The sequence below is a fragment of the Diceros bicornis genome, chromosome 25 (assembly GCF_020826845.1).
Source record: "Diceros bicornis minor isolate mBicDic1 chromosome 25, mDicBic1.mat.cur, whole genome shotgun sequence".
In the NCBI taxonomy this organism is placed as follows: domain Eukaryota; kingdom Metazoa; phylum Chordata; class Mammalia; order Perissodactyla; family Rhinocerotidae; genus Diceros; species Diceros bicornis.
In genome coordinates this window covers 40503730-40528774 of record NC_080764.1, presented here as the reverse complement: position 1 = coordinate 40528774, position 25045 = coordinate 40503730, and the positions used below count along the sequence as shown (strand labels likewise).

The 25045-nt window shown below is 38.1% G+C and overlaps 1 protein-coding gene across 3 annotated transcripts in view; it reads left to right on the top strand.

Moving 5' to 3' along the window:
* Positions 1 to 25045, top strand: part of SYT1 (synaptotagmin 1) — a 518259-nt gene that overhangs the window by 406716 nt on the left and 86498 nt on the right. For 2 of the 3 annotated variants that reach the window (XM_058568733.1, XM_058568732.1), the window contains one exon: positions 22221 to 22338. In XM_058568733.1, the coding sequence (XP_058424716.1) occupies positions 22221 to 22338 (118 nt within the window). Of the gene's footprint in view, positions 1 to 22220; positions 22339 to 22442; positions 22901 to 25045 lie in introns of those variants that run through there. The other variant, XM_058568734.1, reaches the window with a different exon arrangement.

The window sequence follows — 25045 nt, the reverse complement described above, 5'->3', positions numbered from 1 at the left end:
GATATTTTCTTGCCATTCAAAGACAGGCAGTTAATTTAGCATAATTATTGAGAAACTCAACTACTTTGACTTTTTACAATGTCTGGCAATCCAAAAAGCCTTTAGATCATATTGCTTTTCTTCTCATGCTGTAGTTGGGCTATTCAGTCCGAGAGGCCTGTGACAAGCTATAGTTAATAAGTTTTCCATGGTGTCAAAAGTAATAATGTTAACGTGCCATTATGAGTTAAATTAATTTTGTTTTGTGCACTGGCCTGCATAAGTGTGAATGACATTTCGAAATATCATCAGGCAGGAGCTGAGAAGGAGCCAAGTGGCAAGGCCGACTGAGATGTGCTTAGCAGCGCAGGGCAGCCAGCTGCAAGCATTTGGGGGTGCAGAAAGTGGGGTACAGGACAGTATTACAGCAAACGTAGGAGAGTCTTGTTTTGGTGCATTTTGCCCTTTAAAAAGAATCCTGAAGAGGGATTTTGTCTTTAGAGAAACTAGAGATGTTTGACATCCTGGCTCCCTGTTTGGAAATGAAAGAGCATCTCCCTGCTAATCTCTGATTTCAAGTGTCTTCAACCCACTGATTTTTTTCCTCTCTGCCTGTGAGAGGCAGCTGATTGGTAACAGCTTTTAAATGGATGACCGTCAAGTGGCATTTTAAAGTCCTAATGGTTCTGTCTATTTCAGAGACTTCTTCAGATTCCCCCACACACCCTGCCAAGAGCACAGACAAATTTGCTGTCTGTAAACAGTTAAAAGATACAGATTGGACCTAGAAAGAAAAGATCTTAAGATGACTCAGGGATCAGATGACCAAAGTGGCTGGTGTAATATCCTGCCTTTTCTGTTTGAGCTCCACCATTTCAACGTTGCAACCAAAGTCAAATCATAAGGAAAATAAAGATTTCCCTTTTAAGGTGGTCACTATAGAGAGGAACTAGATGATAGTTTAAGGCAGCTTTGTACCTCCTCATAGTGTAAACTTGACAATTTAGGCCACATCCGATAGTAATAAGCTTCTACATTTCTTTCATGTATCTGTTAGCATAATTTTTTTTTTCAGGAGTCCTATTGATATACCACCCAACTTTTAAACTTGTATATAAAAGTTCCTCCATTTTAATAAAATTAAGAACACTGTTTTCTGGGCTGTACGTGTTGTTTAACATTCACAGCCATCCTACACATTATGGACACAACATCCTCACTTTACAAAGGAAAAGTGAAGGGACACCCCCAGAGTCATACGACTGTTAAGTTAGAGTCTACATTTTAGCTCAGGTCAGTCTGACTCCAAAGCCTACCCTCCGGGTGATACATAACCACAAAGACCCTTGTCCTATTTCTTTCCAGCACTCGACCCACTATATGTATTTAAGCAACTATGTTCTATACCTTCTACATTTAACTATCTCAAGTGAAAACACACCTGCAAAGGAAATGGCTCCCCTCCTTGGAAGATTTTTCATTAATCTGATGATTCAATTCAACAAATGTCATCTACAGATCATTCTGTGCTGGGCCCTGGTAATATCAAGATAAATTAGACATTGTTTCTCCACTCAAGGAGTTCATAGGGGATGAGAAAGGGATGATGCTGTCTGGAAATGGGGAGTTCAGAAGGGATGATCAGTGTGCATTTGAAGTGGGTTATAAAGGATGATCAGGAATTGAAGAGGTTGAGAATAAGGACCTTCAAGCAGAGGAAGCAGGGTGAGCATTTGGAACACTGAGAGAATAATAAGATGTCCAGATCTGGTTAGGATCTAGTACATGTGAGAGGAAAATGATGAGGGATAAGCCAGAAAAATAAAGAAGGGTGCTATTTTAGGGCCTTGAATGTGGGAGTTAACATTTTATTCTCATAGTTGTGAGCCAGAAGGATGGTAAAGCTGCCAGTGGCTGTATCAGTTGTGTGGTTTAGAATGCTAATCCTTTGGCAGTATGAAGATAAACTGGAGGCTCTTGCCTCCATTTAGGAAGTTGGAAAATCTATGAAACTAAACAGCAGTGAAGATAAGAACTCAAATTTGAAGAAAGCTTTTGAGAAATAGATACAGATTTATTATTGATTAGATAGAGGGACAAGGGGCAAAGAACCACTGAAAATGATTCCAATTCTAGCTTGGTTGACCGAGAAGTGAGCAAACAGGGCAATAAATTAAATTATAGAAAGATGCACTAATTTTATGGAAAAACAGTAATCTCTATTTTGGACATGTTGATTAAAACAGAGTTCCTTTCCAATTAAGATCATATTTACAACCTCTTTTTTCCCCAACTCGTTTATTTAAATGTTTTATACATAGTATTTAATGTTCTCCTAAATAGACCATACCCACAATCAACTATCATTGCTTAATTTTTCTGATTCCATTACCTCCTTACCAGTCTAGGATTTTTCTAAGTTGCTCATAAATAAAGCCAACAGCCATATGCTCTCTTCCGAAAAAATCTCCAAAGGAAGAGATGTCCTGAAGAACAGAAAATGACCTTCATTCTTGCAGTTCAGGCTGGTATATTTCCAGGCTTCCTCATGAACTTCCTAATTTCCATCTCAACTCATCCTGGTAGCAGCCAGGTATACTAAACCACTACAACCACCCGCTCCTTACTGTGCTGATCCAAGCTCAGGACCACTGAGGGGTCCAGTGGGGGACAAAATCCAAACCACGTTTTACCCAAAGGTAGGATTCGGTGGACTTCAACTCTGAGAGACCCTCTGTGAGAGGAGATCCTGAACCTCCCTGCAGAAGGAGAGCCTTGGTCAGGGCCCAAGTGCAGTGAGAGACACGTCTCCACATGGATGTCTTGCCAGGCCCCACTCCTGCTTGTTCACATGCTTTTCCGTGTGTCCAAAAACAAACTAGTAAGAGGGATGACTTAGAATGATGAATGTGTATAAACATTCACATGACTTTATTCTTCCATTAGTGAATACAACAAAAATATGAGTGTCTGTTAGGTGCCAGTCACTATAACTGACACTAGCTGAGTAGGCAACACACAAAGATAGATAAAATATGATTTTGTAAGAAAAAAAAGTCATTCTTAATTTTTTATGGATTGAAATGCTACTAAGCGTAGTAACAAAATAACTAGCAGGCATTGTGCACTTACTATGTTCTAGGCACTGTTCCAAGCACTTTATATATCTCATCTCATCTCATCTCATCCTCGCAACAACCAGTGGAGATCAGTACTTCCATTATCTGCATTTTGTATAGTAGGAAACTGAGGCTTAGGGAGATGGAACAGTCTGCCCAAAGTCACTAGCTGGTAAGCAGCAAACCAGGGTTTCAGATCTAGGTCTGTCTGACCTTGGACTTCAGCTCTAGACCTCTTCCACATGTAGCCCACCAGCTGCCTCAGTCACACAGCCTCCACACTGGATCCATTAACCTTTGGCCACATGAGAACAGAGAATTTAGCACTTATCACTTGTTTAGAGAAGGTGGCTTGCTTTTATATTTTTCTAATTCATTGATTAAAATAACCCCTTTCTTGCATTTATTTATCCCCTCTTTTGCAGAAAGCTTATCCTTCTACCTATTTTTTCTTATTTGACCTCACTAAATCCCTTTGAGAACAGGAGAATACATTTTATTATAACCCTTCTGATTCAAGGCGATGTAATACATCTCTTTTTAGTCAATATATTTAACTCGGGCAACCTCAGGAACGTAAAGGAAAATTGGGGAGCTTGTGTTTGGGCATGCTTCTGCTCCTCTGAGAAACCTTTCCTCTCAATGGTCTGCAGACATCCGTGGAAGACCTTGAGACGGTCATTCAGGAATTGTAGCCTGCTGATTCCTGTGCATTCAGGAAGACATGAAAGCAATTACAAATTGCTTAACAGATGATGCATAATATTAGAGATGAAGAATCTGGCTGTGAACACTTACCCCAGGGAAATCCTGCCATGTGATTTTTTTTCCAGTTCAGCACCTTGTGCTAACAGTGTCTTACTGGCATAGCGCTAAACACTATTGAATAATGATCCAATATAAAAAGAAAATTAAAATTGCGTAAGGTTCCCCACTTAGAAGAGCAAGCATGGACTTGGGTGCTTAACAGACCTGTGTTCTGGGTTCTAATAACCATGTTACCTTAATAAAGTTACTTCACAGGGCTGAACCTTAATTTGTCCACTCATGAAATGGAGATAATGATAACCTATATTTCATGGCTGTGAAGATATGAAATCAGTAGTCCACCTTATCCACAGGATATATGTTCCAAGACCCCCAGTGGATGCCTGAAACCAGAGACAGCACCAAACCCTGTGTTTACTATGTTTTGTCCTATACATACCTTTGATAAAGTTTAATTTATAAATTAGGCACAGTAAGAGATTAACAACAAATACTAATAATAAAGTTGGTTTTGGGGCCATTATCAAGTAAAATAAGGGTTACCTGCACACAAGCACTATGATACCACAACAGTTGATCTGACAACCGAGGCAGCTACTAAGTGACTAATAGGTGGGTAGCTTGTACAATGTGGATATGCTGGACGAAGGGATGATTCACACCCTGGGCGGGATGGAGCTGGACATTGCAAAATTCCATCACACTACTCAGAACGGCTAGTAATTTAAAACTTAGGAGTTGCTTATTTCTAGAATTTTCCATTTAACATTCACCGCAGTTGACTGCGGGTAACTGAAACCGCAGAAAGTGAAACCGCAGATAAGGGGGCACTACTGTAAATTATATGGAGTATCTAACACATGGAAGCATAAATGATAGCCTGTTATGAACAATGACTAACATTTATTAAACACTTACTATGTGCCAGGTTCTGGTGTATGATCTTCACATATACTAACTCTTTAATTCTTACAACAGTCCTTTGATTTAGGGTTTTTTTTTATTATTATTATTCTCTTTTTACTGATAAGGATACAAAGTCCCACAAAGATTAAAAATGTTCCCAGATCACACAGCTAGTACATGATAAGCCAGGATTTGAACTCAGTCATCTAACTGTCTCTAAAATCAGTTGTGAGAACCCAACACCTCTTAGGAATAAAGACTTAACCCCCAGTTCATTTTTCTTTCTTGATGTACCTTATCTGTAAGGATAGGAAACTGTTTCTCAATGCCCCCAGGAAAAACTGTCCTGGGTTAACCCTGTAAGCTGTTCAATTTTACCCTCACACACAAATGAAGAGTACTCCTAATTTATAGTGGAAACAACTTCTTTCAGAAGGATTTCCCACCTAGCTCTTGTACCGTTCTCACCTACAAGCAACATCATTGGCTCATTTCTCTATCTTTAATTCATTCCAGATAAATTTGGAAGTAACCTTTTATAATATTACACATTTTCTTTGCATTTTGTGTAATTTTTTCCATAAGCTTAAACCTATAAGACACTTCCATCGTAGCATATTGCAAAAGTAGTCATATGTATCTATGATTCATCTTCTTCAGCCAAATGTTTTCCAATATTCAAAGACTCTGACTGGCTAAAGGCTTTTTTCAGAGAACACAATTTTATACATACTCTTCAACTTCAAATTCAAAATGCTGTCCCTTAGATTTCACAGCTTCTTTCTCCCAGTCAAAAGATTTTTAGGGGTCATCTAAAATTTGTCATGACTTTTTAAAAATTTATGTCCCTTTTTTTCATTTATTTGCCAAGAATATGCATTTCAAGGCAATGGAAATAAGGATTACCTCAGGCTTTTAATTTGTCCCTTTGCAAAATTTATTGAACAACAATGGTTACTACTTTTCTGAAGTAGATTTCCATAGAAATCTGCAAACTAATTTAAGATACAGTGTTGGTAATCATGCTTTTATGGGATTTCACATGTGAAAAAGTTCTTTTTTAAAAATTTTAGTATTGATCACCATTAATAGGATATCAAATAATAAAATTATAGATAAAAACAAAATCCTAATAAAATGATGAAAGTCAACTGGTGAAACTGACCAGAAATTTATTGGTCAGTTTTCTCATTTACATTTTCTGGAAACTTACTAAGTTTCCTGCATAAAAATACAATGCCCAAAAGTTGAAAGCTAGAATCCCATTACAAATAAAGAGGAAAATTATCGTAGTTTAAAATGCCTTGAGTTACAGTTGCATACAGGCTTTTTAAAAAAAATTTTTAGTAGTCATTTCTCATAAAAATCTGTGATATACTTTACATAACTAAAACATTTCTGACTTCTCAGCAGGGTCACTCCAGCTGCCAGTCTGAATACACACAAAATGAAGCAAAAAGGTGTACCTGTGTGCTTTCTTTGTCTGGAGAGAATGGCTTCCATTTAAATTCACGTCATACTCATTTGCAGATAAACTGTATTTTTGCACTGTGTGATTTAGTGACATCCACATTTCCATGCAAGGGACCATTGAATTCCCTAATGATGTTCTGATTTTCTTAACAATGAACACCAGTGAACTTTCCCCTAGGCAAACCAGATGGAAACTAAATTGTTTCTGCAAAATGAACAATTTGTGAAATCTTGGCAAATTGAATTCCAAATATACTTAGAGATGATCTGGACTTCCTCTGCAACTCTGCCACAACATGCAATGCATTTAAGGCCTACAAGAGAAATACACTAATTAGTTGCATAACCTTTAAGCAGAAATGAATGAAAACAGAAGATTACCATGGAAGAGATAAAAGTCAAAAACTGAAAAAGAGGTAGTATGCAGATGGGACGCCTTCGCTAAGAAACTATGAGATTAATGTAGATGTTGTTCAAGGTGTTCAGCTTTGAATGGGTGATCTATTTGGTGAAGGAGGAAACTAAAGCTAGGCAAATTTCTTCACATTGCTTCAAGTCATTTATATAGCCAGGATGAAAATCTAAATTCAAATTCCTAATCTATATGCCTATAATTTGCTGCTCTGCATACTCTCATCTATATTCAAAAACTGAATTAAATGGACTGTGCATGAGAAAGATTTTGTTTCTATTACCCACAATTTGATTATATTGTCTTCGCAGTGACACTGTGGAACTATCAAGTAGATGCAACATGCTTGTGGCACCAAAGATGGACTCTGCTTTCTTCTGTATCTCAAGTCAAGATTTCTTATAATTCTCATAGCATTCCATCTTTAGAGGGTTATAATTTCCCTGGAAATGACTAAAATGGCCATAGTCATAATTGGGTTTTATTCAAAAATTCAAATATTCCACCTCAGCTATTATGTCATCGAGTAATGAGGGTTCTTTTGCATCTTTACAAGATCCTCCCACTCGTCTTAAAAAAAAAATAATGAAGCAAAGAAGTAGAGGAAAGTCTCTTTTAAAATGTTATTCTACTGACATTAAACTAGCAAGAAAAATATTAATACCTTTCATTTACAGAACATGTTTAATGTTTCAAAGCTCTTTTATATCTTTTATTTCATTTTATTCTTACCAGTTCTTCATTATAAAAGGTAGTTGCATTATTATATATAAATCTAGCTACAATTTCTCTCCAACCAAACTAGCCAAATACCCAAATACCCAATGTGACTCATGTATCACCTTTAAAACCTACTCAGTCCTCCCAAATTGTGCTTGTATGCTCTTTGCCTCTTTTACATTTCTCCTGTCTAGTTATTCCTGCACTGATTTTCATGCATTGTACGTGGCATTTCTCCTCTGCCAGTTTGATCCCCAAAATCCTACTTCCATATTTTTTCTTTGCTTTTAAGAAACCCAAATGATATCTTAAGTCTGTCTAAAGAAAATTTATTATCAGCTATGTGCTGCACACAGTTCTATTTTTTTTACATCACTAGTGCGTATAACATAGCTTTTCATTTTTTTTACATCAGTCTTGACCACCTAACTCCAGACTGTTCTTATTATAGCCTAAAAACTAAGAATTGCCATTTTTCTCTGTCCCATGCCTTTCCTACAGTAAGACACAATCTGTCTTGATCTGTAACTTTATATTGACCTTAGCCATATGGCAGACGCTATGTTAGAAAAAACTGATTAAAAACACAGGCTTTGTTTAATGAAAGATGCAGATAGATGAACAGACGTTTAGAGTATAATGTTGCAAGTGCTATAGTGAGAGTTTGGAAAGGTGTCATGGAAACAAAGAGGGAAGAAAGGCAAAACTCTCATGACAGTGGTCAGGAAAGACTCAGTGGAGATGACAGTTAAGAAATAAGTAGGAGTCCAGTAGAAAAACAAAGGGAGAGAGGTTTATACCAGGCAAAGGAAGCAGCATGTTCAAAGATTTGAAGACACAATAGAACATGGTGCAATCAAGAACATGCAGGTAGTAGTCCTCCGTGTTCCATTTCCTGCAACCCCGATGAACTTGCTTTCACGTAGCAACGTTTCTGCTGTATAAGTGTAATCTCCTTTGATATTTCTTTGTATGATACTTTTATCATTTTCCTTTTCATGTCCGTGGGCTTTAGCCTCTACTCTGGCATCATCTTCATAGGTTGCGTTTTGTATTTTCAAAAATCTTCTCAAGTGAGACCACACTTTCCAAGACTCTGGCAAAAGGGCAGTTGTGTTTAACATGGATCCTCCCATTTCTGCTGTCTTAATTCTTCTTGCTCGTGAAGATTGAGAGCCAGGAACATTCACAAAGCTGGTCTTTTTTTCTTTCCCACTGCACACTCACACCTCTAACCCACGTTTTCCTTTTCCAACAATCTATTCCCTGCCTCCATGTGATCTTCTGCCCCTGTTGATGAGCATCAAGAACACGCAAGCTAATCCCTTCAGGAGTGTTAACTTCCCTCGTATTGCGTTGTGAAGTACATGTATTTTATTGTAAAATTTCATTCCGCTTCTACGCTTGGGCCCTCTGTCTTCTGTATTGCATAGTCCTACTGCAAGCAGTGCTTTCTCCATATGGATCAGGGTGGTTTTTTCAGGCCTCCAAGTCCTTTTAAATTATCGCCCCCCGCATCCCTTTTTTTTCCAGTTTTACTGAGATATAATTGACTCTCTGCTTTCTTTCTGTGATATGATCCCCCTCTTGCCTCAGACTTTCCTGAATTCTTTTTTTCTGGAACTTGGCTATCATCTATAGAAAGGATGTTATTTTAGGGGGTTTTGGCCTTTTCTTACGTTGGGTTCTCTGGGGCTCTTCTTTATCCCCAATCCTTTCTTAATTCTTCTCTGGATTCTCTTCTCGGTTTTCTTTCCTCTGTAAGAGCCATCTTCTCCAGGCATTTTTATCTTAGCTCTTCCTCTGACTAGCTTATCTAAATTTCTGCTACATTTTCAAATCCTTTTTCAAAGAATTATAAATGATATGTAACATTGATAGTATTTTCCTCCATTCAGTCAATAATAGTTTCCTCCATCTCCCCCAAAAATTTCCAATGACAACCTTTTTTTAGGGGTCACCTACCCCAAAACACATACCTTCCTTTCTTGCTAAGCTCCTCATGCTACCTCGCCCTTATCGAAGACTTTTCTTCAGGCATTTTCTGCTCATATGATTGGTTGGCACACATGTAAAGAACATCTCTGGCTGTTCCAACAACAGCCAGAACGAATCTCTGTTCTGGATTAAAAACAATTAGAAGGTAGATTGCCTATGATACTCTCAACAGCTTCCTATTTCACCCTTTGTCCCTATCCTAATGCTAAATCTCTCTGCTGCTGTTAATGGAATTTCAACATATAGTATTTTTTTCAATGAAATTGCTGTTGACCTATATCCCCTGTTTCAATCCTGAAGAGAACAGTCTAGCTTTAGCTTGCTTGGGGAAATCACCCCAGTGCCTCATGCTTTTCCTTCCGATACAGTCTACAAGATAGATCCATTTTCTCTGTCATCAGGTTCACGTCGAACTCTTTATTTCTGTGCATTTGAATTACTGCAAATACGTCTCCTGGGTTCTTCCCCATTGAAGTAATAATGAGAGTCCCACCACATAGTCCCTCGCCAGGCAACAGCTCCATCGCTTACGAAGTGAATCCACATTAACACTCTTTCAAAATCCTCCCACTGCTTCCCTCACCATGCCCCAGTTGTTTCATTTTCCTTATCGTCTCTCTTCCTTCTGCCCTCTAATGGAAGATAAAATAGACACGCCGGCCTTTTTTCCCTCTACTCTCTTCCTCAAGTTTCTTTTCTCCTTCTATTGCTTTCTCTGTGTTTTCCCGCTGCCTTGCCTCCCTAACTCCCTTCATCAGCTCTTTTTTTCCTGTCTTCTTTCTTTTTCCAAGGCTGCTATTTGCTAGGGACAAACCCCACTGGCAGCTGAAGCTGGAAGTGGGGAAGCTGGGCTCGGCCCCTCTCACCTCCCTCACCTGGCCTTTAAGTAGCTTTTCTCTCCTCCCCAGCTTCTGTGTGACTTGCCTACATCTATACCATCCTCCTTTTATAGCCTTCTTTTCGGTTCTCCTCTCAAGGACTCGGAGCTCCCCTTGGCTCACAGGTGGATCTCGTGTAATCCTCACAGAAAGATAAAGCAGGTATGATTTATCTATTTATATGGTGCGGGAAGAACTTGCTTAGAGCGCCTGCATGAGCTAGTTAGTGGCAGAACTCAGGTCTGCTGAGCATCCCGTCTTCCCTGAAAAGGAGAAGGAAAACCTTCCTCGGGCAGTGATATCTCCTAACTATGTGGCATTGCTATTCCTTCGGGACTTCCTCTTGGTCACTATCATCCCAGAACTAAAAAGGGAAAAGTGTTCTCTGGATACGACAGCAGCCTGACTTCTGAGCTTTCCCTGTCAAGACCTAGTCCCTCATAGTATCCCCTCATAGGACGTGCCAGTAAACGTAGCTGCCGAATGACGGAAGGTCAGGATACACGGTCTTTGCGGTTGCTGAGTAGACTTAGTAAAAGCTATATGGCTGCTCTATCAGTAGGCTATGTATAAATCATTCAAGTGCATATCTGCCACTAGAGATGACACTTCTCAGAGTTAAAAGTGCCACACAATGCCTTCCGAGGATAACCTGGCGTTGTTTTTCATGAATGCTCCAGAATCAAGGCCCACTTTCCAGGATAATATTTCTTTACAATGCTTCCTTTATAACTGCATAAGTCAAATTTGCATTTTTATTTAGAAATATGTTGCCCTTATTTCAAAATTACTTCGTATCCACATTTCCACTTTAAAAGTAGATAATACTGGTTCCCACAATCCAAATAACTATTTGGAAGAGGCCACTTTACCCCAGAGCCTCAAAGTCACATGGGGACAAGAAAATATAATATTTAAAATTGGGTCTGATCCAGAAAATCAAGGACATGTGGTTGACAGAGGGAGAATGTTAAAGGGACAAAGCAACTTGGAAAAGGTTTGGTTTTGGATAGCTTCCCCAAACTGTTCTCCAGTATTTCCCTTCCTCTTCACGTGTCCTCATACAATTGGTCATTACCTGGGTTCCCACTTAGGCCATCTAATAACTAAAGTAGCATCCCAAGCTATGGGGCATACCCAGCATCCTCCCCATTTTTGCTCATCTCCACTCACTTAGATAAATCTTCCATAACCCAAGAAACTGTCAACTAAAATGTAATACCATGATGGATTGCCATGTCACCCACTAGGGGGCAAAACAGTATTTTATATTATTTTAAAGGACTCCTAGAGGTCGAAAGCTTTAAGGAAATGGTGGCATTTCAGGGACCACAGCATGAAGAATCTTTTGACAAGGACATTTCTGGGACCCACTTTCCATTCCACATCCTGTTCACATCCCCCTACCCGCTACTGAAAATTCACAGATGAAATTAACCACAACAAATTCCTCTTCTTTCTCTATAGTGGTCTTCCTAATATGTGTTTCTGTAATGGCACTTACCATTTTATGTTGAACTTTTGTTTTTATGCTTGTTCTCCCCAGCACAGAATAAGTTTCTTAAGGGAAAGAACAAGTTTTAATTATCCTTTCTTCCCAGTACCTTGCACCATGACTGACATATTCAAAATACAAAATAAGGGTTTAGTAAACTGAATTAGTGCAGTATAAGACTAAGCATTGCTCATTTTCTACAAACCACACAAACTGAAATGGATCGCTACTCATACTTTTGCAAACACTGTTTAGAATTCATTCACTTATCTGTACTACTTATATCAGGCTAGGTTACAGCAACAAATAGACCCAAACATGTAATGGTTCAGCCTAAGAGATATTTCTTGCTCACTTAATAGTACAAGGTGGTTCCTGATCGGCAGGTAGGACTCTGCTTTATTGAACCATTCAGGGATCCTGGCTGATTGAACCTCTGCTATCTTCAGCATGTGGCTTCCAAGGTCACCCTGAGGTCATTGTCACTGTCATAGGAGAAAAGATCATAGGTAGGCATTTTGGGAAATTGAGTCTAGAAGTGGTTCATGTCACTTCTGTTCACATTCCATTGGCTAGAATCAATCACAAGGCTACATCTAACTGGAAGGAGGACTGAGAAATGTAGTCTGTGTGCCCAGGAAGAAGAAAATGGATTTTGACAAATAGCTAGTAGTCTCTGCTAGAGTTGAGCATTCAATAAATATACATTTATTCTTTGGCTCAATAAATATATACTAATCATCTCCTATTTGCCAGGTACTACGCATATAGATAAAAGGGTACTACATAAAGATGATCGAATTAGTGGAAGTGAGATACAATGTAATAATCACACAAATCAATACATGGTTGCTGTACATGATTACAATTACTGTTCATGATTATAATACATGATTACTATAATCAGTATTTCAAAAGAAGAGTACGGGGAGCTATTAAAGAATACATAAGAAGAGCTTTATAGCGTGAGTCAGGTCAGGCTTCTTTAAGTAAATGAATTTTGAGGCAAGGTCTGAAAGATGAGTAAAAGTTGAGTAAAAGGGAGAATCACAAGAGGACAGAACGTGTCAAGCAAAAGGAACACTTCATGTGATGGCTCTGAGAGTAGCTGACATATTTAATGATGTGAAGAAGACTGATGTGGCTGGAGCACAGAGAGGAAAAGTGGCATGAGATGATTCTGAGGAGTAAGCAGGAATCAGACCTTGAAGAATATTATACCTGATGGGAAAGATGTGGGTCTTAATCCCAAGAGAGACAGGAGACCTGCTTGAGGATTTTAAGTAAATTTGTTCTTTAAAAGGTGACTCTGCCCACTGTATTCCAGGAGTCAATTTAAAGAGACCAACCAAGAGACTACTGGCATAATCCAGATGACACATTATTGGATTAGGGTGATGTATATTCTAATATGGGAATATTAGAGATATATTGGATAGAGGTGGAAACAAATGAACCCACTTGAGAGATTTCTAACTCTAAAGAAATCAATGGTCAATGATAATGCCCAGTTTTCTGGCTTGAGAAACTAGTTGGAGACTGGTACCAATTACTAAAATAGAGTGAAGCAGGTTTCGGAGAAAGATCATGAATTCAGTTTTTGGCATCTAAGTCAAAGATGTGTGTGAAATATTCTAACGTGTAAATGACAAGTAGGCAGTTGGGTATCTATGTGTGGAGCTCAGATAAAAGATCTAAGTGAAGACACAAACTTGGGAATCACTTCTAGATTGTAACTAAAGCCATGGACTTGAATAATATTAGTTTATGAAGAAAAGAAAAGGGCTAGGACTAACCCTTGAGAAAGGACAGCAAGAAGGAGTGGCCAGAGAGGCAGATAAACAAATCCCGAAAGCATTGTATTACAGAATCCAGGGAAGAGAGGAAAGTCAACAATTCTGCTGAGAGTTCGGGTTAATGAGACTTGAAAAATATTCATGGCTTACTGAGATGGATGTCATTTGAAATCTTACTTAGCACAAGCCATTTCAATAAAATGATGGAGAGAGAAATTAGTGGCATGTGCATAAATAGGAACAGCGATTGTAGCCAATTCATTCAAGAAGTTTGGTTATGAAAAGGAGCAGAGGGATGTGGCACTATCTAGAGAAGAGGGTGATTGAAATAGGACTTTTGTTATTATAATAGCAAACACTCAAATACTACATTTTCTGTGCCAGGCACTCTTCTAACTACTTTACTTTGCCTTATATTTTGCTCTATTTTGTTCACTGATTTTTGCTTGCTTTATTGTGTCCCAGTGTCTAGAACAGTGCCTGGCACATAGGAGATACCCAATAAACGTCTGTTGAATGAACAAATAGTGAGTTAATGCCCACATCTCAGTCCACTGCTCTTTCCACCACTCTGTGCTGTACTTGCTGTTAAAAGGCATTTTAATTTTCCGTTTTTATCATTCTTATTTTGATCATGTCAGAATATCCACTTTTCTATTGTTAATTATTATTTCTAATAAGACTACAAGTGTATCTCAATCAAAATAGAAACATGAGGAAATTTTGAAAATCAAAATCATGAAGTAGAAATCCATCTTTAATTAAATTACATGAATTTTATACTTACAGAAGAGTAACTTGGTTTAAGCTGTTACAGGACTTTGTACCTGCATGCCTGTGTCTAGAACATTCTTGTCCTCTTCTTCACGGGGTTCACTTCGCCTCTTCCTGCTGACCTTCACATCTCAGCTCAGGTATTGGCTCTTCCAGGACACTTACGTGTCACCAACCTCCCGTGCACACTAGCTCTGGTTCAAAGGGGAGAGCTAGAAAACTTGTCTTAAAGCTACATTTGCGTGGCAAGGACACTAGTCTTACAAAGAATGTGCGTTTGGTGTAGCTGGAGAAATTGATCATGGTTATTGGGGGTATAGATCTCTAATTAAAATCCTCCTCTCTTTACTTCTGTTACTAGACCCTGGAAAGTTTCAACTTTCTCCTCTTTGCTCCCACAGCATTTGTACCACCTATATGGTGCAGTTAACGTATTATAGTGTTATTCTCTATCTAAATCTGTCTCTCCACTACATTTGAAACTTCTTAAAGTCATCTTATTCATCGAAGTATCCATGGAACTTAGAGTAGAACCTGGAAGAGTCTATGGTAGAACTCAATAATTATTTTTTAATAAGAAATAAATACAAAGTTAATGGATTATATAGTGTTCTCACAAAATAACTATTTGAAGACATACTGTCTCATTCACCTGAGCAATTTACTGTACATTTGTACAGTAGGCCAGATTCAGGCTTTTTAGCCTGGGTACATCCACAGCAACATTTCACACTGTGACCATCTGGACCCTTAGATGTAAATACCGATTTGGCAGATAGTTCAGGGGTATGAGAGTAGCTGTGGGAAGAAAATGAGTTTGAAAGCAACTACCACCCAAAGGATATATTTAAAGCCACCCATTCTCTTATTAAAATTAAAAACCTGCCATTGTCCCTCTTATAAGTGAAGAATATCTTGGTATTTCTACACATTGAGAATATGCAAATAATCTGAACTTTCATTTTGAGAGATTATTGGACTGCCATTTTTTATTTGTCACCTTTAAATAGACTCCCAACCTCAGAGAAAAACCTGCTACTCAGAGAATCTACTGCCAATTTAACACATAGAAAAATCTTAAAATTAACATAAATAGAAAATGTCCTTTTAAAATGTCACAGCATTAAGTCAATTCAGGTACCTTTTTAAAACTCATTCAAAAGTACAGCATTTCCAACAAGCTTGTGAATTTAGCCCCATTTGCAAAGGTCACTAAGGTGAACCCCTCTTTTTACACAAAAAATGATGGATAGTGCTACAGAAGCCATCAAATATTCATTTTAAATCAAGCTTTTTATTTATCCGCTGGAGATGACCTCTGTTCTAATAGCTATAATGCTTTTCAAAAAGGAAAGGTATTGCTGTAGTTTTCTATTAAATCATTAATTTGTGTCTACTCTATTCAGTGGCTGCTTTTAAAAAAATAATGGAATTATCATGCTGCTCAGAACAAAGGTGCTTTCTGATTGTCAGCTCCATATTCTAAAAGAGCAGGTTAATTTCTCTGAATCTCACAGTTGGAACTTTCTAACACTAACTGGCAGTTTCCACCTAGTGATCAAGGCAATTGACTGAAATAAATTATACATAAAGCTGAAATTCCTAATAGTAATAAGGCCCCTTCATGAGATAATCACACCAGCAGAAGCACTCATCTGTCGGCTGCAACGCTACAGGGTCTTGAGATTATCTTATAAAAACCACACTTCCAGAAATGTTTTCATTTCTAGTTTTATGATAGGGCTAACGTGGCAATGACTATGGCACTGGGCACCAAGAAAGAGCTCCAAATATATTCATTCGTTGACTTGTTGATGAAACTGGAGACACTGTTGATAGGGTAGTAGCGTCCATGCTGTTTACAAAGCAAAAGACCAGTAAGGTTCTCATTTCAATACAATCAACCAACAACTATTTATAAGTCCTTATTATGTGCCTGGAGCTAGGCATTGAAAAGTAGCGTAAAGTATAATCCCTGCTCTCCTGGAGTTTAGAGTGAGGAGAACTCACATACATGAAAGAAATAGGAAAAAAAATCATCTCTAGGCACCATTCTACTGGCTATAAAGCAATTACTAGCAGAAATCAATGTGGGCTAGAAGAGCAAGGAGGTACTTTATTAAAAGTATGGAACTTGGACTAGGGCTTAATGGTTAGGGGTACTTTGAGCAGGCAGAAGGGACTAAAGACATTGCAGATGTATTTCTCAATTAAGCAAAAATCTGGTGATGGGAAGGAATATAGCTCATAGAGATGTAGTGATTGGTGTGGTGAAACTCCCCCCGCCCCCGCCGCCCAATCTTGCACCATCTTCATGACCAAAGCATTTATTCCTCTGGCTGCCAAGAGTGTGGATGACTGACAGCCCACAACTGAGTTCTTCCTTCTCAGCATCACCCTCAGCTGAAGAGACCCCTTGGTCCAAGATGTGGGGACCGCCCACATCGATGACTGGTGGATTCAGGAGCATAAAATCTCATCCCTTTTAAGAATTTGGAACATCTCTGAAGAGGTAGCCCAGCTCCAGAGCTCTGCACAGGGTCGGCTGAGGCCTTTGATGTAAATGCATCCCAGCCCAACTTCTCTGCCTGAACAATCCTTCTTCCTGCACTCCCAATAGGTGTTGATCCAAAGGACATGCCCCAATAAACCTCCTGCTTGCAAATCTGAGTCTGCTTCCCTGGAGAACCCAACCTGTGGCAATAGAGGATACTGAGGAGACCGATCTGACTGTATTCGATAGTGGGGAATCCGCATTTATTGGTTGAACAGGCATATATGGATCCCTACTCTGTGCTTGCCACTATTTTAGTGTGTGGAACACAACCGCGAGCAAAACAATTCTCTTCTCTAGTGGATCTCATATTCTGGTGGGGAAAATCTAAACAAACATAACAGAACTTCAAGTGATATGTGCTAGGATGAAAAAGCAACAGGGCGAGGGGATCGGTAGTGTGTGTGTTTAGGAGCAGATGAGACTTCTTTAGATAGGATGGCCATATCAAAACTCTGAAGAGGTGACATGAGCAGCAAGCCGAATGAACTTATGGAACAATTCATAGTAGTATCAGGAGAAGAATACTGTAGACAGAAGGAAGCCCAAAGGCCAAGGCCCTCACGCAGAAGTGTGCCTAGTGTGTCTTGAGAGGAGGAAGTAAGATCAGGAGAACAGTAGTAGGAGATGGAGGGGTCAGACTATAGAAGGCCTCTTAGTGTAAGGAATACAGATGATTCTAAGCGAAATGGGAAGACATTGAAGGGCTTTGAGTAGAATTGTCTCATGATCAGATTTCCATTTTAAAAGGATCACTCTGCCTTTTATGTGAAGAAGAGTCTAGAAAGGAGCAAGATTGGAAGCAGAGATGCTATTACAGAAGTCTAGGCCAGGAATGATGACTTGGACTTAAGGTTACCAATAGTCACAGTTTTCCTGGGACTAAAGGTTTCTCAGGATACAGGACTGTCAGGGCTAACACCAATAGAGTCTTCTGCAAATCAGGATGGTTGGTCACCCTACTTGGACTAGAGTGAAGGCCGATAAGTGGGGAAATATGGTCACATTCAAAATATATTCTGAAGGTTGTGTAGGTAATGAAGTGGAAGAAAATGGTTAGGATAGTTAAGGCAGACGCAAAGTATAGACCTTCCTAAAAGTCAGAAAAATCAGTTTGGACCTTTCAAAAATTAGCTGGGCATTTGTATGCAGTGTACATTGGACTCTGGAGAGATTATGACTAAAGAGATCTTTATCAGACTGTTTCAAAAAAAGATGACGGAAGTGTTTAGACCAAAGTGTTTCACCTCAGAGTGGAGGTGAAAGTGATAGAGGTGGTGGTGGAGGTCACGGTGTAAGGGGGTGGGAATGATGGTGAGAGTGGCAGCTACAGTGGAGATGGAGGTCATATTGAAGGTGGAAGTGGTGAAGGTAGAGGTCATGTCGATGATGGTGATAATGGGGAAAAAATGAAATAAAATAAAAAATCTGGTTTGAGAGACATTTACATAAAAAGAAATGTCAGGACTTGTAGGCTGAATGACTAGAGGAAAACAGAGAGAAGGTAAGTTGGCCATTGGAAACAGATTACTTAGTGACCCTGATAGAAAGGAGTCTTGGAAAGGAGAACAGTCTAGGGGAAGGTTTGGTGATGCACATCCATTTAGTTAGACATAATTAATTTAAAGTGAGAGTGGAATATCCAATAGGGTGCTTGGTTGGAATATTAGTTTGTCATTCTGGATGGCAGTCTGATAGTAAAGAAAACTCATGATTTTGAGTCAAAGGACCTTGCTGCGGTTCCACACTGAGACACCTATGTAGCCTTATGTAACCTCTGAGTCTCAAAGCCTTCGTTTATAAAATGGACATAACAGTACCTACTTCACAGGGCTGCTAATAGAGAAAACTAGACAGAATTGTCAAGGACCAGTAAGTATCTGAGAGGTAGATTTAAGTATCATCTTTCTACTTAAAATTTTCTAAGAACCACTTTATTTTCCCGTCATAACTCCAAAGAAAACTTATTTAAAATTTAGAAAATCTTGGTTTCTAGGACTTTAGGGTGATAGATAAAATGTTTAATATTAAATGTTTATATATTACTACTCAACCATCTTTCTTCCAAACTGACATGTAAAACCCATGAAATGAGAGTTTGATGTAAAACTGTCCACATAAAATAATCAGATCATTCCAAGTCTTCTATGTAGCTGACAAGAGATATAGTAAAACCTTCCCATGCCAGAACAAGACTCTAGGGACAGAAGTCCTTCTCCATCTAATCACAGAAGTTCAGTGAAAGACTTTACTGAGGAAAAGAAATTGTTTCCCCACAGTTCATACTGGTATGAGACCCTAAATCTAATATTCAAGGGTAACAACATTGGCTTATGATGTAAGCCTCAGATGTAAGCCTTGTTCCAACTGTGGCAGAATAGAACACATCTTCAGCAGGTACCAGAGCAGTCCAGAGTTCTGCCACACGTGTCTTTATGAGGGTGGCTTCAGGGTCTCCCCGTGATGCATATCCTGGCTCTTCTTGCTTAACATGAACTTTAGGTTTGCACATCATCTACAACATATGAAAAACACATTGCAATCATATTTGGAAATGTCCTAAATCATTAATCAAAGATCAAGCCAGCATGTAGTCGAAGAAAGTTGCCCTAATTCCAACACCTAAAGCTGATTTTTAAAGAATTAGAAAAAGTGTGTACTTGTACCTCAGATAGTTACAACCCAGAAAATTTAACTAACAAGATAAAGGTTCACATGAATTGAGTATTTTCCTCACCTTTTTCTAGAAAATGAGTTTTTCTCTATATGCTCAATGCCATAAAGGACACAAATTCCAGAATAAACAGGGACTAGATTGTAAATGGCTTATAGATCCAGAAGTAATAAGATTTTAAAACATTGAAAAGTAACTTAAGGTGATTAATATAAACACACATTTAATTTGGCATACCATTATAATTTTATAAGCAAATGAAATTTTATGTGTTTAAGTTCCTAAATTATTGAGTTAAATGTAGATCTATAAAGGGTACTAAAATAAGCACTTTTCCATATTTCCCTTTCTCCCAAAATATCCATTTTGCTATTTTTTTGTCTTTCAAACACTCATTCTTCCCTCATCCCAAAAAATTACAGGTAACTTCCCAGATTTCGCATACTTGAGGCCTGGTTTTTCAAACTCTATAACTGCTCTCTTCTGAAGCTAAATATTACATAAAAATTTTTAAATTCTTTATATATCATAGGATTGAATCATAAAAAGATACTAGAAGAAAGATAAGTCGTGACATTTCTTTGTTTAAAACAATTGAGATGCCCATAAGTTAATTGTGGAATTAGATTATGGGCCATAAAGAAAGTGTCATTTAAGAGAGAGCAGTCATGTCTACAATGTCTAACTAGAACGGTTAGAGTAACCTGGTTCTGCAACAGAATGAGCTACCCAGGGAGGCTATTGTGGCAAAAAGACAATCCTGCAAAAAGAACCCTCCTCCCAATAAGCATTTTGAACAGCAATTTTGTTCATTTACATTTTTCTTTTCTCATAAGGTTCAGATGAATTCGTCCACACTCTGTATTAATTTCTGATATTGACTCCTAATCTGTATTGTCAAAGACTCTGAAAAGTAATTTATTCCACTAGATTCTCCTGATGTGTAAATTAATTCCTAGGGGTGAGGAGGCACTTCAGGTGAATTTAGTACATTAGAAGTAACTATTATCTACACTAATGGAAGGGAGCTATGACCTGGATAATTAAAAATGGGAGTATTATCCAAAATTTCGTTTTATTTACTTTTTGAAAATGTGTGGAAAGTGATAATTCCGGCAAGGACTCTGTCTTCAAGGAGTTTACAGTTATGTGGGAAAATTAAGACAAGTGCACAATAAGACAAGAGTTCTTAGTAACATAAGAAATGTATGGGTAAGATGCTAGGACTCAAGGAATGAAAGAATTGAGGCTACAAACACACGGGGTGATGTTTTCAACAAAATCATTACTTAAGCAGAACGAGGCACCATTTCTCTCTCTCATACATGCACTGACTATGTTACTTCTCACCTATAGATAAATCGTAGAACAGGTAGATATCCTTCCCTTTTTTGAAGATGGATATAATGAGTACCCTAAAAAAGGAATTTTATTTCCTTCAATTGTTAAATTACATCTAGGCAGTTATTTCCACACTGGAGACTCTGGCTGATTTAGCACATACGTGACATTATAGATGAGGCCAAATACAGTCATAATAAGAGTATAACGTGAGAGGACCTGAGGATATGGCCTTCTGTAGCTCATTCCTGTGTTAAAAGTCTATCTGGTGATGTGTGACACAACCATTACCTTCTTTGGAATCAGAATTCACTTTTTTTGAAGGGGAGGATAGTAAGAAAAAATCCTAATTTGCCATGTACCTAATTCCCTGTGTCAGAGAGCACTCCAGAGCGTCCAGCACCTGAGGAAAACCCTCTCACCCTCTCTCTCATGCTTATAAATATGGATGCAAGAATTCTACTTGTGTTGAACAGTACCATGGTTCTTAATGAGTTATCTTCAAGAGTCAGACACTTAGAGTGGAGAGCCCATAGGAGTCCTCTCTGAAAAAAGTATAAGTTCTATATACTATGATTTTAAACTCTGAATCAGTTTTTTAGAAATGCCTGAGTACAGGATTGGTGAATGTTCTTTGGGCCTAAAATATAGTACTAGTGAAATAACATGAGGGGCTCTAAGACACTTTGTTTTGTATTACTGTGTATTTCAATTTTCCAACCTGCCATTTAGATTTTTACAAATATTAGGATAAGGAAAAAGAAAGTTAGAACTCACTTAAAATGAGTAAAACTGCAAGTACAAAAACTTAAACTCTATTGCCTTTCAACTATTAGGAATTCAGAATTTCTTATCAATAAATAGAATTTAGTGGAACAAATATTTTATATTTAGATTTTTGGGAAAAAGACTTGTATTAGACATAATTCTATTTGAAATATAAAAAGACAAAGATTTAGGTAGGTTGACTCTACTAAAAAAGTGTTAGGCTCTTTTCAAAGCTATTTATGAAATTTTGCCAAGAGTGTCACAGTGCTATTCAGAGTGGAGTCTAAAAAAGTCATCTTGGTCTCATTTCCTGAACAATTGAATTATGGATATATTTTGATGAATTTGAAAGTATCCATGAGCTATTTTAAAACTGCAATGAGTTATACTGATTCTTGATGCTACCTTAGTGAATGAAGGACCCCTGGGTAAACGCCAGTGAACCTAAGGGTTTTCAAATTCTAATTATCATAATCCTCCTCCTGAGGCATTTACAATGGATATGTACAAACTATATTCACCTTTATTTGAAAAGTTACATGTACTTTCTCATTGGTTTTCACAGCAAGAGAAATTGGGTGATATCTGCTTCTCCCTTCGCTACGTGCCTACCGCTGGCAAACTGACTGTTGTCATTCTGGAGGCAAAGAACCTGAAGAAGATGGACGTGGGTGGCTTGTCTGGTAAGTCTGTGATGTTTACTGTTTTTTTAAAAAATGCTGTTCTGTCGTGGATACCAAACGCATAACATACACGCTGCGATTCCCCACTTCTTAATTGATCACAGTTCTCTTTCCTACGGAGGCTGGAAGGCATCTCAGAATTCATCCCAGTGCAGCGCCCCAGGAAGCCACTCTCAATTTACTGGAATGGGCACAGAAGATGAAATCTATTTTCCTGCTTCATAGCCAAACTATCAATTGTCAGTTCTATAGCATTGAAAGCTGAAAATTTTTGCTTCTCTTATAAAAGGCAATGCCTATGACCAATTATAATTTTGTTGAGTGTTTTTGCTTTTTTAGTCAAAATTCACCCATGATATGAAAAAGAGTGCTTTATCTGAGACTTATTTATTATGTATTTTATAGCCTAACATAGCTTTTAACAATACTCTTTTATTAAAGATTCAGCATTTCAAGTATATGTGAACAATAAAATCTGCTTGAGGGTGAATCCCCATGTTAATGCATTTATTTTCTACAGCCTATATTGGGGGTGGGGGAGACTTTTAGATTTAAAATTGTATACAACCCAATCTTCGTTTAAAAAAAAAAAGGGTGAGTAAAGTATACTCTTCATCAAAAGCAAAGTCAACTCAAAGACTTGTCATTTCCACAGTTGGACATAATTTTTTTATTTTCTTCTCTGTGTGATTAAATCAATTACATTTTTAATTTTCCAGTGAATCATTACAGTGTGAGAAATTTTCTTGATATGCCACAAGGTCATCATAAATAGACTATAGTTGCCACTGTTTGTGGCTTTGGAATTAGAACCAACATCACTGGTTATTCAGTGCTTTCTCTAATAAAAATATTGCAAACTTCAAAAAGTCACCCTAGTGCAGCCTGGTGATTTTATATTCTAATGCAGTAACAGCTAAAAAAATACTAAAGCTGAGTTTCCATTTACTGAACTACTAATTTGTCAACCATATTTTCCTCGTGTATAAGTTTATTTCTCTTTATTAAAAAAGTCGCCTGAGGAAGCTGCACTAATTCTTTCATGTCACTAAGACCCCATTTAATAACTTACTGCCTTCAGTGCCTAATAGCGTAACAGAGCAAATTTAATGCAATGAGCAGTTTCCTCTAAAAATGTAAAGTGTTTATTATGCCTAAGATGCAAAATATATGCTTATATGTCCACACACATATACCTTTCCCAGCTCTGTCCACTGAAAAGGCCTAGAAAAAGACAGATCCAGTAGCAATGAGCATCCCCAGCACCACACATGGTTTAGAAAATATTTCTCACTAAAAGAACCCAGGACTTATTAGAGAAATGGTAGATTCCAGGTGACACAGGAAGTATATAAGACAAGCCTAGAACATCTCATCACACCAGAAAGCAAGGAAGCTATCAAAGACAACTGGGGTCATGTCAGAGACTTAGAGGTCACCTTGAAAGGCTTCTACTGGCAAAGATGTGATAATTTGAGCTTCAGTAATGATAATCAATACAGTGTATTTAAACCAAAAAAAAAAAAAGTAAGAGTATTTAGTGTGCTTATATGTGAAAAACAATGCAGAGAAATTTTTAACTACAAGAGCAGTTCACTCTCAGATTCCTACTTAGTCTCCTGAGGGATGACTTTGGACACCTTCAACCTCTCCCTTTCCTTTGGCTCAATAGCCAGATACTATCACATGTTCCTTTTATCCTCTCTCACATACTCCATTCCAAACTCTCATGCCAACCATCTCCACATGACCTGTGTCTACTACTGCCCTAGTCTTCCTCCCAGTTCTTTGTACACCCTTCAACAGAGTTCCAGAAGCAGCTTTATCATGAAGCAAGTAAAACTTCAGGGTCCCTCATTTGTTCTGTCTTCTTCCAAGGTCCCAGAAATGAGTTCCCATGGGCATAGATAGATATTTCAACAACAATTTGTTAATCACAAATCTCTTGACACTATGGCTTCTTCTCCATCATCCATCACTTCTTGTTCAGTGGCATCAAAGAGGCTACAAACGTTTTTGAGATTTAGCTAAGGGAAGTTGGGGACAGCAGGATATATTTATGTGGCTTGCACTCATACCAAGCATGGTTTGGTTATTGCTAGCCATCCCAGTGAAGGAAGCACTTCTGGGATGGCTCCTACCACCTGCTGTGCTTACTACCTCAGCATTGTGACATGAAAGGGGCAAGGCCAGAGGTATATCTCATTTAGTATTCATAATTTTATATTTTTCTTTTTTATTCTATTTTGTCCTCTTTTTTCAAATGCCAAACTACATTTAGTAAAAATGCCTAGTTAACTGGAACCAAAGTGGGCTTTTGTCAGGATTTAAAATTATATTAGCTTCAGGACCCACACAACCTGGGTCCACCTCTCCATTTGAATTACCTGGAATGATTTTAATTATCAAATATTAAATAAGGAGATTTAAAGGTTAAATATCCTTAAAGATATCTTAGGGGCTTCCTATTGCCTGTGAGATTAAATCATAATCACTCTAATCATTTAGGTCTACATAATGTAGATACTTCCAGACTCTGTCCCATAATATTTCTATATTTTAACCAAATTGACTAGCACACTGTTCTCTAAACAGGCTATGAATTTCCTGCCTCCCTTCTTTGCTTAAATCATTTCCTTCACCTGGAAGTCTCTTCTTCCAACAATGCCTAGCTAAATCCTGTCCGTTCTTCAGGCCCAGCATAAGT